This window comes from Eufriesea mexicana, unplaced genomic scaffold (assembly GCF_001483705.2).
Source record: "Eufriesea mexicana isolate 0111107269 unplaced genomic scaffold, ASM148370v2 scaffold577, whole genome shotgun sequence".
Taxonomy (NCBI): Eukaryota; Metazoa; Arthropoda; class Insecta; order Hymenoptera; family Apidae; genus Eufriesea; species Eufriesea mexicana.
This window is the reverse complement of record NW_016908721.1, coordinates 169,178-182,369: the sequence shown is the minus strand read 5'-3', so window position 1 is coordinate 182,369 and position 13,192 is coordinate 169,178. Positions and strand designations below refer to the sequence as shown.

Here is a 13,192-nt window from a genome sequence, read left to right as displayed (position 1 = left end):
TTTGTTGTATTTAAAATATTCGTACATGTATATACGTATGTACGAAAGTCGTATAAGAGCGTGGAATGGAAGTTGCGTATAATAAAAATTGTTCATAATTGTTCGAATTATCTTGCATGTTCTAGACTCAAAGATTATATACTTTCTTTGTGAGAAATATATGAAAATGTAGCTTTCTTTGATGAGTTACTGATGACACAGTGTTGCATGTGCAACATTTTATATAAAAGAGTATTAAAACAACCAAATAAGTTAGGAAATTACACAATTGTTAGACAATTATTAGACAACATTTTCTATACAAAGTCACTCAATAATATTTCAGACAACAAGATAACAAAAGCTAATATCTCTCAAATTAAGGGGTTCAGCTATAATAGCCAAATCCAATTTAAGTATTTTTCAAGCAAAACTAGTGACATGTCAAGTGCAATATTTCTACACAAATGTTACTTTAAACATGAAACAATATGTACCACTGTGTACATATGAATAAATTCCACATTAATGGTAATGGAATAAGTTACACTGTGAATAAATTCCACTATGTAACAAAGACATATCAAAATTTGTAGTAATAGGAATTAACAGTAATTTCTGAAGAAATTCTAAGTAAATGTAATTATTATTAAATTGGATTGGTTATTATTGCTGATCCCTTTAACTTTTAGAGATATTATCTTTTGTTAGACAATTATTAGACAACATTTTCCATACAAAGTCACTCAATAATATTTCAGATAACAAGATAACAAAAGATAATATCTCTAAAAGTTAAAGGAATTAGCTATAATTGCTAATCCAATTTAAATATTTTTCAAGCAAAACTAGTGACATGTCAAGTGCAATATTTTTACACAAATGTTACTTTAAACATTAGACAAACAATATGTACCTAAACATGTAGATAAATTCTATTTTAATGATAATGGAATAAGTTACACTGTGAATAAATTTCACTATGTAACAAACACATATCAAAATTTGTAGTAATAGGAATTAACAGAATTGTTTACAGAATTAACATTAATTTTTTAAGAAATCCTAAGTAAATATAATTATTTTCCTCTTAATAATACGAATACCAAGATTATGCGAATAATTATGAACAATCAGTCATGTGTGTGTCAACGAAATATCACTTTGCACAAAAAAATGGACGGATGCATTTAACGAAAAATTCCATTAATTTGATAAGCTCACTTATCGAAAGGAAGCTTTACGTTTGCTTTTTGTTCAACTGCAATGGACGGACACGATAACTTTATAGTATAGCGTTCCCGGTTACTTCGTTCATCGTTGATATTCCATCCCCCTATCTCTCTCTCTTTATTTCCCTCTTTATTCATTCATACCTTCTATCCATGAATGAACGACACACGTATTAAAATCCGTCTTCTCTTTCTTTCTGTTTACCGAAATAACCTTTTTTACAAGATTTTTATATACGAACGAGCACAACGAACCAAAAGAAACGTAAATATCACACGTTTAATCGAATCACGGTATCTTTACATGTGTGTACGTAACAAAGGAATTGTAGCGTAAGTTTAAGAGTATTTATTAGATATAGGTGAATTGCTGGTACAATTTCGCGTTCATATGACAGCGATTAATCGATTACTAAAAATTAAACAAATTACGGGTGAGTAGCGAGACGCACGATATTAAATTTATTAATATTAATAAATTAAACGATTAAACGACCTTTTTTATAAGTCTCTAATAACAACAGATTTTTCTTAAAAAAAAAAAAAGAAAAAATAAGAAAAAATTGTAAAAATAAGGAACACAGTTGCCACAGGTTTGTCAAGAAGGTGTCAATATCCTAGTGACAACGATTCGTCGTTACCGTTCCACTCTCTGGTGTCCAAAGATTTCCAAAGAGACTATCTAGAAGAAGGAAATGAAACGAAATGAAATTATTAATCGATCAGCAGAGAAATGCAAGCCGAACTAATGAATGTATATTATCCTAATATAACAACAAATTGTCTATGTTTTGAACTGTATTTTTGCAAGTGCAATAAAGTTATGCTTGTACAAAATGCAACGTGTACTGTACGCTTTTGCGATGACACTTGTATCCTGAAAACAGTCGAGATCGATTATTTTACTTATTATTTTATCAAATGACGAGCAACCGATTAGAGAGGTTCACGTGTAATTGTACTTCATGCTGTACCACGAACTTCAAGAAATAATGTTACGATCCACGTACCAATTGTCACGATTTTTAGTAAGTAATAATTATTTGGAAAAGTGTTCTTCGAGATGGATTGATTTTTATATTTGGATCTTTCTTTTTCCAGCGATTTGCTTCGCGATATCAAGGCTTGAACAGGAAGTGCAATCGACGTTTTCACGTGAACGTCAGTCCAGGAGAAAAGGCTAAATGTGGCACCGAAGGCAGTAACGTAAAGATATTTTTTGATCGAAATTGTTATCGTAGAGTGTTTCTGTAATTATTTATTTTTGGAAATAACTGCAGTTTTAACGTCTCGAATATTGCTTGCAGAGTTATCCCATGATAGATCATTGTTATGACGTGGTTGTCGTAGGCGCAGGTGGTGCTGGATTGAGGGCAGCATTTGGCTTAGGTAACTTCTATTGCGAATATATTTAGTAACTTCTGAATTAAATTGCGATAATATACTTGCAAACAAAAATTTGGAATCACTTTCACAGTTGTATATTTATCTCCTGATAATTTTAATATTTAATATTTTATATTAATATTATACTAACATTAAAATTGCTAATATTATATAATTGTATTAATTACTATATAATTACTAATATTATATATTATTATACTAATTAATTAATATTATTATTAGTATAATATAATATTAATATTTAATAATATATTTCCTGATAATTATTGTATTTTAATTATCTTTTCTATTTTTATTTCGAATCTAAAAAGTCTTTTATATTAATTATAATATTTTATAATATTAATATTTAATATTTGATATTATATTTCCTGGTAATTATTGCATTTTAATTGTCTTTTCAATTTTTATTTCAAACCTAAGAAGTCTTTTATATTAATTATTTTTGTTCATATCGTGTCATCTAATTGTAATAAATTTGTTATATTAATTTCGAACAGTTTTATTTTTATGGTTTGTGTTCAACAGGAAGTAAGGGATACCGTGTGGCAGTGGTTACAAAATTATTTCCGACTCGATCTCACACCGTGGCTGCTCAAGGTGGAATAAATGCTGCAATCGATAACGACAAGGACGATAATTGGCTTTACCATATGTACGATACCGTTAAAGGGTCCGATTGGCTAGGAGATCAGGATGCAATACACTTTCTAACGAGAGAAGCACCACGTGCTGTCTACGAACTTGAAAACTATGGTAATTTTTTAAAACACCAAACTCAATTTCCTCGATGAAATAAAATAAACAAAAGAAAAGAATTTAATAGCATAGAATCATATTTCAAATTTTCTTCAACAAATTTGACACATAAATATTTAATATTTTAATTAACAATTCTATAAATCAATATATCAGTCAAAATTACTGGTTGCAAACCTTTTGCAGTCACTAAAGACATATAACCATTATATAATTAATTTAGCAAAATAAATTTAGATCAATACTCTATTATTAGTATAATAGTACTACACTATACTACACTATTCTATACTATATTACTATACTATGTAGCAATTTAATATTACTGTACTATACTACTATAGTAATAGTAATTTATACTGTAGCACAATTCTATACTATACTAGAATTAGTATATTACATCAATACTCTATTATTAGTATATTAGTACTATACTACACCATACTATACTATATTATATTATTATACTATATAGTAATTTACTATTACTATACTGTACTACTATATTACTGCTATACCATTACTATAATATATAGTAATTTACTATTACTATTACTATAGTATACTATAGTAGTATACTATACTATATCACAATTAGTATATTACTATTACGTATTAATTCAATTTCGTGCTAAAACACTAAATGACATATCAGAAGATCAATAAAATTTATCATGTTTTAATCTGTAGTCTTCAAATTTGCCTTCCAAAATCTGAATTACAATCCACGTCTAATATCACCTGTGATTTCATACAGTAAATGGAAAAATTAAATAAAATTACGAAAATATATGAAAATCATATGATCTCAAATAAATTTAGGGATCGTGAAACATTTTACTTGCCTGATGCAAAGCAAACAGAGCTCAGGGACTTTTCGGTTAGGCCGTGTTGCAGGAGTTAAATGAAAGTGATCAGAATTTTCTTATTTCAGGTTGTCCTTTCAGCCGCACGGACGATGGAAAGATCTACCAACGGGCATTTGGTGGTCAGTCGTTGAAGTTTGGAAAAGGCGGTCAAGCTCACAGAACTTGCGCGGTCGCGGATAGAACTGGTCACGCAATACTGCACACTTTATACGGGCAGAGCCTCCGTTACGACGTGCATTATTACGTGGAGTACTTTGCCCTTGATCTTCTTATGGTCGGGCGATGCTGCAAGGGCGTCTTAGCATGGGAACTAGAAACCGGACTTTTGCATCGCTTCAGGGCCCACCATACGGTAAACGTTGACCTTTGATTACTGGAATAAAATATTCGTTGCATAACGGTATATAGCGTGGTGGCTCTAATCTTGGTAAGAAAACAGAGAGAGCAGGGCAATTTATTGCCTCACCGATATGGTAAAGTACGTTGTATCGGGTTTTTTAATTTTCAAGCAAATTGGTATCCATGTAGAATTTTTTCTTTTGAGGAACTTTTATTCCAGTTAATAACATCTTACGGTATCGGTTTATTTTAGAGCCCGTTTACATGAAATCAGAATGTCCTATTTGTTTATACGTCTTTTTGCTAGTTATTGTTCATAAATATTATTAGAATTTAGGTAAATTATTTTTCTACCTTCTGTAACTTCCTTTTTTCACAATAATTTACATTATTGGTCTGTATTAAAAATATATTGCTAAATATAAAATAAATATAAATATAAAATATAAAATACTTAACATCAGGATAAGTAATAATAAGTAATAATTTACATTATTGGTCTGTATTAAAAATATATTACTATTATATTTCTCTCCTTGCAAAATTTAATAATCCATATATTCGTATATTAATTATTTTTCATTAATTTGTATTAACTTCTTTTACGTCGTTCTTTAATAATGGACGCAAAGTATAAAATACTTAACATCTAGATAAGTAATTACTATCATTAATTAAATGGGTGCAAGTAACCAGAGAACAATGCAAGGTCTGCTTAATGTCCCATTCATAATGGCCATTATAGCAGCCATTTTATGATCACTGGTAGTGATACTTAAAAGCATCTTCAATTACTCTTTCAAACAACATGCTTTTAATCAAATATTTATACACAAGTATTAATAGAAAAGAGAAAAACTAATTTAGTGCAAAGTCCCTAAAGTAAATTTTTACCAGTATCTAAAATATAAATAAAATATATTGCAAGCATAAATGTTAAAAATCCAAGTGATATTCGCCAATATCATGCTATACTAAACAAATACCCATCTTCAACAATATTCCCAATTTTTAATCATTCTTAGTGTCTATTAATACCTTGGTAATCTCATTGGGCCCAAGGTCCTCTAAGAAAACAGGAAAGAAGAAAGGAGGAAAAAGTACTTCAAACAATCCTACCTCCTCCCATTAACCTTCCAACAGGCTACTAAATATACAATTACTTGCACACCACGTTCACCGACATTCCATCGTGTTTTCACGTTCGAAAAATTCCAGACACATTATCCCTTAGCATCGAATTACTATACGTTACCCCGTGAAACTCGCGACCGACGTTAAACATAAGCATTAAATATCGAACGGATAAACAAGCTGACACTCTTTTCTAGGTATTAGCCACGGGAGGAGCAGGAAGATGTTACCTATCCTGTACAGCGGCTCACGCATGCACCGGAGATGGCATGGCGATCGCTTCCAGAGCTGGATTGCCCCTTCAAGATATGGAGTTCATCCAGTTTCATCCAACCGGTATTCGCGTGGCAGAAAAGGAAAAAGAGAACCGGCGAGTGCAAATGCTTTCCGTGTTTAACCAGTTGATTTTTCCGCTAGGGATATACGGCAGCGGCATCTTGATAACAGAGGGCAGCAGGGGCGAGGGAGGTAAGCTGCTGAATTCTGAAGGAGAGTTCTTTATGGAACGATACGCGCCAAATGCAAAGGATCTCGCATCCCGTGACATCGTCTCGAGAGCAATAACAATGGAAATATTCGAAGGAAGGTGAAGCTCTGCCAGAGGAAATTCCGTCGACTGGTTCTCAACGCTTTCGCGACTATAGAGTGTAGTCGTACCATGTGCGTTAGGTGCACATATAGTTATTCCACTCGACTTCGTTATACGTATCTCCCCGTAGCTTTTCTCCTGTTTATTGAAATTTAGAAAAAATTTCTTCTGACGCCTTGGTAAAACGGGTAAAAGAATGCTGTTTAACTCGTGAAAGGACCTAATAGACTGTCAGGTTTAGTTTGTGAAGAAATAGTAGCAGGTAATTGGTCGCGAAAGTGTTGATACAGAGTTTACGATAGAAATCTGAAAGTAAAGAAATTTTGTCACGAAGGATTGGTATGGGAAATTTGTCGAAGGTATGGGAATCTCTAGATTATTGTTCCAGATAATTCGTATGTTTGCGAGAGGTCGTAGATGAACGAAACAGATGGAAAAATTTCGTTACAACATAAGCTTGTCTCGGAGTCTGCAATAAACTTCTAATCTCCGAGATAACCCTAAGTTTCTTTGATAGAAAATTGTAACACTCTTTATAGGAATTACATCAGATGAATTTTATACAAGTCTAATGATAAATCCTATGATGATATCTAGGATTCTGTTTGAAAGTGGAAGTCATAACTCACTATCATAATATTTCCATTTTCTATTAATAAGTAAAAGACATTGTACTATTACAATCTAATACTGACCATACTGATACTTCTATCACACTTATTTTCTTTTTAGTCTCTCACTGTAATCTATAAGATCATAAAACAAGACATATGATTTTTGAATATAGCATTTAGCATTTTATAACATTAATATTTAAAACTTCTAAAACCCCAAAAAATACATTTTTTTTTATTCCTATTAAGATTCTCTAAGGAAGGCAACATAAAAGTCTTAAAAATCCATAACAAGGTAATCTTAAACTTAAACCTTATCAGTTGTCTGTCAAAAGAGCTATTTCTAAAACATTCAGATGATTCACAGTCACACAAATAAATCTAGAAATCCTTTATAAATACCAAAAACAATTACTATACCATCTTGACATTCACTAATGCTCATATTACTACTCTATATTACTCTACATTATTCCATATTATTCCATATTATATAAAAATTCTTTAATACCAAAAATAATTGCAATACCATCCTGACACTCACCAATGCTCATACTATTACTCTATATTATTCCATTATATCCATTATATAAAAATCTTTTATCAATACCAAAAATAATTGCAATAGCATCCTGATATTCACCAATGCTCATATTATTACTCTATATTACTCTACATTGTTTCATATTATTCCATATTATATAAAAATCCTTTAATACCAAAAATAATTACTATACCATCCTGATATTCTCCAATGCTCGTATTATTACTCTATATTACTCTACATTCTTCCATATTACCAGATTTATTATATTATTACATTATTCCATTATATCCTTTATAAAATCCATTATATTATTACATTATTCCATTATATCCACTATAAAATCCATTATATTATTATATTATTCCATGTTATATATTCTATGTTACTCTACCCAGAGGTGTAGGCCCTAGAAAGGATCATGTGTTCCTTCAACTGCATCACCTACCCGTAGAAACGATACGCAACCGTCTGCCAGGAATTTCGCATTTATCCTGGGTGTTCAGCGGCGTGGACGTGGAAAAGGAACCGATACCTGTCATTCCCACGGTGCACTACAACATGGGCGGCATACCCACCAACTGGAAGGCACAGGTGAGTTACAAGAACAGTGCATGCCCTTCGCTGAACTAACCACGCACAATGTATGAATCACCGGTTGGTAATTCTGTCGACAAGGTTCTGACACGTGAAAATGAGGAGGACAGCGTGATTGAAGGACTCTGGGCGGCAGGTGAAACCGCCTGCGTGTCCGTCCATGGCGCCAATCGATTAGGTGCCAACAGCCTTCTGGAGCTGGTCGTTTTCGGCAAGGCGATCGCCGATCAGATCGACTGCATGACCAGGCCTGGCGAACGTCACGAGGATTTACCATCCGTAAGAACATGATTTATGGTCTCGATGCTTCGCAACGCGTCTTGGGAACAGCAACGCGTGGCTCTGAATACTCGATCAAGTGTCCCAGCCAAATTCGCGTTCCTCCGCGTATCCCGTATAAATCAACGCTGTTGCTGGCATACTTTATATCGCTTTTTTGGACCCTCGTTGGTCGCAAAAGGAAAATGGAATGGTTCTTTGGAGATAGAGATTGTGTTGCCTATATTGGGCACTTTAGAAAGTCTGGAATATTTATTATTTTGGAATATATATAGGAATATATTCTATATTTATTAAATTATTTATTATATTATATTTGGAATATTTATTCTTGTACATCTCCTTTGGTAAAAATATTCCAAGATCTTTTGCTGTAGGTTGCTTGCAAGTGTAATACTGTTGTGTATTGTATGTATGAGATAGTGACTGTGTTGCCTATATTGGGTGCTTTGGAAAATCTGGAATATTTATTATTTTGGAATATATATGGGAATATATTCTATATTTATTATATTATTTATTATATTATATTTGGAATATTTATTCTTGTACATCTTTGGTAAAAATATTCCAAGATCTTTTGCTGTAGGTTGCTTGCAAGTGTATTACTGTTGTGTATTGTATGTATGAGATAGTGACTGTGTTGCCTACATTGGGTGCTTTGGAAAGTCTGGAATATTTATTATTTTGGAATATATATGGGAATATATTCTATATTTATTATATTATTTATTATATTATATTTGGAATATTTATTCTTGTACATCTCCTTTGGTAAAAATATTCCATGATCTTTTGCTATAGGTTGCTTGCAAGTGTATTGTGTATTGCATCAGGACATGTGAAACGTGATAAGTAATCGGTATTATCAGAGAAACAATTAATCAATGAGGGTTTTGTATTCGTGCAAGATATTGAATGAAAATATGTAACAAAAATTTGTGGACATTGATTAGAAGATTTCTAGAAAAATAGAATAGAATAGTACAATCTTCTTATTGAAGATTGAAATTCTATAGTGAAATAAAATCTATAGTGAATTATATAGGAAATTTTTAAAAATCTGTCTAAAATCAGAATTTGACTTGTGAAATCATTTATAATATGGGTCAAGTATATATAATTGAAGAAATAATTAGTTGAAGATTAATTGAGGCAATGATAAAAAAGATTATGGATATTGATAAGAAATATTTAATTTTATTATATATATATACATGTAATGCATGAGACTATTGTTATTATATAGAATAGGTGGATTCTTTGCAATTTAAAGTTCCAATTGAGGTAAATATTTTCAAAATTTACCTCATTTTCCCTTTAACTACTTTTACTGCTTTGGTTTGAGTGCTTGTACACAGGGTTGTATCTTATGTATATAGTTTCTTGTGATTAATGACGTATCGCAAAAATAAATTATAGTTTCACAATATTATCTCCAATGAATAAAGTTCGATTCGACAATTTCTCAGCTCCTTATCAATACGTCGGGTTTTGCATTGTTTTATTGGAAAACAATTCCTTTCCTGTTGATAAATTCCAGACATTCCTCTTTCACTGCTATAATTAGCCACTTAAATGGAAATACCAATTATCGAAATTAAGTAATCTCGTTATCTGGATTATCGTAGTAACAGAAGTACAATAAACTATCCAGATAACATAACGTATTATGATATTGAAATAAATACGATTTATTGTTAGAATTATTATTGTATTTTCAATAATTTTTTTAACTAACTATTTATATATTTATACTTATATACTTGTATGGTATATATAAGAATAGAAGCTTGAAGCATGAAAAAGTATTTCAATATTATTTACATATTATTATTATTAAATATTATAATAATATTATTAACATATTATTATATATTATTATCATTTATTAAATATTATTATAATAATATTATTTACATATTATTATACATTATTATTAAAAGATATTTCAATAATATTTCAATATTAAATACAATTTATTTTCATGCTTTTCTTTTACCTTTAAAGATAATACTATTTTCAAAACAGTATGTTTAACTAAAAGAATTCAGATATCTCAAATACAAAACAAGTTAATAATAGAAGGTAATCACAGATTAAAAGGTGTTTGTTATTTTTTCAAATAATTGAAACACATTCTACACTAAAAACAGATTACAACCAATTTATATTTAAATTGAACTTAGTTTGTGCCTATTTCCATTGAAAGGAAGCAATTTTAATAAGTTCGTAGTTTAATTAATTTAATTAACTATTAATTAAATCACATAATTAAAAACGCGTTGAAAATTAATTTTTAAAAAATTCCTGAATTTTATGGAATTTTGTATTTACTATACTTGCACTTACGTAATTGACCAAATTCAACTTTGCATATAATAATATTCATACTTATCATACATCATACAAAAATATTAAAAGAAATACATACCCAAATTTCAGTATTCTTCTCTAGATTTACATATCTATCTTGATCAAATATCCCGTGGTTATCTCTATCGAATATTCAATATCTCGCACTGTGCAAACACGATTTTACCATAAAACGACTCACATGTTTCTGTCAAATGCTTCCTGTAACAAGAGGCACGAGTGGAAACGCGATCTTCCGAATCGATAATGCAATCTCTGTTATTTCGCGTCGACCCTGAGGTACTTTTTGCAAGATTTAAATCGGACATGTCACGCGCCAAGCTTCGGAGGTTTCTTAGTCTTGGCTATAGGAAGTTTCACTCTGTTTTCGTTATCATGATCGTTGTGTTGACATGTTGACTGTTGTTATATACAAGGTGCATCGATAATTTCTGTCATTTTAATTATTTTATTTTTAGAGATATACATAAAAAAATTATCCATAATAATTGTAGTGTAAAGGGACCATAATGTATTAATAATATTTTTATTTTTTAATATTTTCAATATTTTTAGCTTCAACTTCTGTCACTTTAATTATTTTATTTTTAGAGATACACATGGAAAGTTTATTCATAATAATTGTAGTGTAAAGGGACCATAATGTATTAATATTTTTAATTTTTAATATTTTTAATATTTTTAATATTTTTAGTTTCAATATGACTTTATCTCCTTTTAAATTCGTTTTCTAAGCGACACGATATATTTTCTTATCTCTGAAATCTCAGAACATTTGCTGAAAAAGAATAACGACTCGTACGTTACAAGATAATTAATAAGTGTAATCTTGAAGTATGTGGAAACCTTGCAGCAATGATAAATTGTTATTGACTTATTATAGTCGTCTATTAAGTAATTTTTGTATAAAAATTTTAATCAAATCTTTTCGTATCTTGAAAGATAATAGAGATAATTGTGCTGATTGAAGTTATTGACACACCCTGTATAGAAAACGTAAGAGTATATTTAACTACGAATTTGTTTTGATTTCTGTGTATTCAGGAATTAGATAAGGATAATTGTAATTTGAATCTATGAACGTACTGAGTTTAAAGGTATATTGCAAAATTTACGAATAAATCCTTCTCTTTAAATTTAGAAAAATATTTATAGAAGATAGAAAGAGATTCTTTGTACAGTAATTTTTTATTTATTAATTAAATAAAATATCAAAATAAATGTTGATATTTAGACTTGAAAGATTAATAATAATATTTGAGTTTAAAAATAGAATGAAATTATTTATTTAAATTCTGTTTTCTTTGTGCATTAATTGCTTTAATTGAATAAATCCTTTTCTTTAAATTTAGAAGAATATTTATAAAAGATAAAAAGAGATTCTTTGTACAGTAATTTCTTATTTATTAATTACATAAAATATCAAAATAAATGTTGATATTCAGACTTGAAAAATCAATGATAATATTTGAATTTTATAATAGAATGAAATTATTTATTCAAATTCTGTGTTCTTTGTGTATTAATTGCTTCAATTAATTTATCAATTATTTCTAAAAAAAATATCTGAGAATTAAATAATTTGTGTATATAATATTATTTGAAGTATTTCAAATTTTGAATGAAAATTATTTTTGACTTACTGTTTATTAATTTATTGTTTCTACGAAATTTAATCTAATAATATCTAATCTAAATTCTTCTTTAGATTTTTCTTTTTACAATATTGTGAAATTTTGATTTTGGAAAATTGCATTATTATCCAATTGAAAATATAAAAGCTCTCAGATGACGAGGTCTTACAAATTTTTCTACAACTTCAGAGATACCTCTCTGTAATGTGATAATCATGCGAAACTTGTTAGAAACTGTCCATCTTGCATGAGTTCTTAGAAACAATATTCGCTAATGTGTGCAAAATGGAGGTCATATTCTCTGTTTCTAATTCTCATAACAGTGTATCTCTGGTTGTTGCTACACGTATAACTACAATAATTAATTATTTTCAAAGATGAGGATTTAAAATGTCACTAACTATCGTTGCAATAATTCAATGTTCCAAAGAAAATAAGCAAAAGAAAGAAGATAAATTTACGTAATTTAATTAACAATCTCAACTCCTTAAATGTCTGTTTCCTGGTCTATTTGGACATACTGCAATAGCATTAATTCTACGTTTAACTTCAATTTTTCCTTCACTTTTCATCTATTACATAATAGGAATAATGAATCTTTTTAAACATTATTAGACAATAAATACTAGTCCCTGGAATTAAAATTTAATTTAAAAAAAAAATTCAAATTATTAAGAATATTGAGAATATTATAAGAATGTTGAAAATTATTAAGAATATTGATATAAAAAATTACTCGAATTTTTAATTTGGTCCAATAATTATATTTTATAATACTATAATAAACGTAGAAATTTTTATTTTTAAATTTATAATAAGCTTTATAAAAAAATGTATAAT

General features: G+C 29.4%; 1 protein-coding gene across 1 annotated transcript in view; it reads left to right on the top strand.

The window, feature by feature from the left end:
- The first annotated feature begins 2,203 nt into the window (after positions 1-2,203).
- Positions 2,204-13,192, top strand: part of LOC108545800 (succinate dehydrogenase [ubiquinone] flavoprotein subunit, mitochondrial) — an 18,587-nt gene continuing 7,598 nt past the window's right edge. The window contains exons 1-9 of the mRNA XM_017897583.1: positions 2,204-2,239; positions 2,313-2,417; positions 2,519-2,600; positions 3,147-3,374; positions 4,312-4,598; positions 5,917-6,055; positions 6,137-6,305; positions 7,865-8,060; positions 8,145-8,342. Of these exons, the coding sequence (XP_017753072.1) occupies positions 2,204-2,239; positions 2,313-2,417; positions 2,519-2,600; positions 3,147-3,374; positions 4,312-4,598; positions 5,917-6,055; positions 6,137-6,305; positions 7,865-8,060; positions 8,145-8,342 (1,440 nt within the window). The remainder of the gene's footprint in view (positions 2,240-2,312; positions 2,418-2,518; positions 2,601-3,146; positions 3,375-4,311; positions 4,599-5,916; positions 6,056-6,136; positions 6,306-7,864; positions 8,061-8,144; positions 8,343-13,192) is intronic.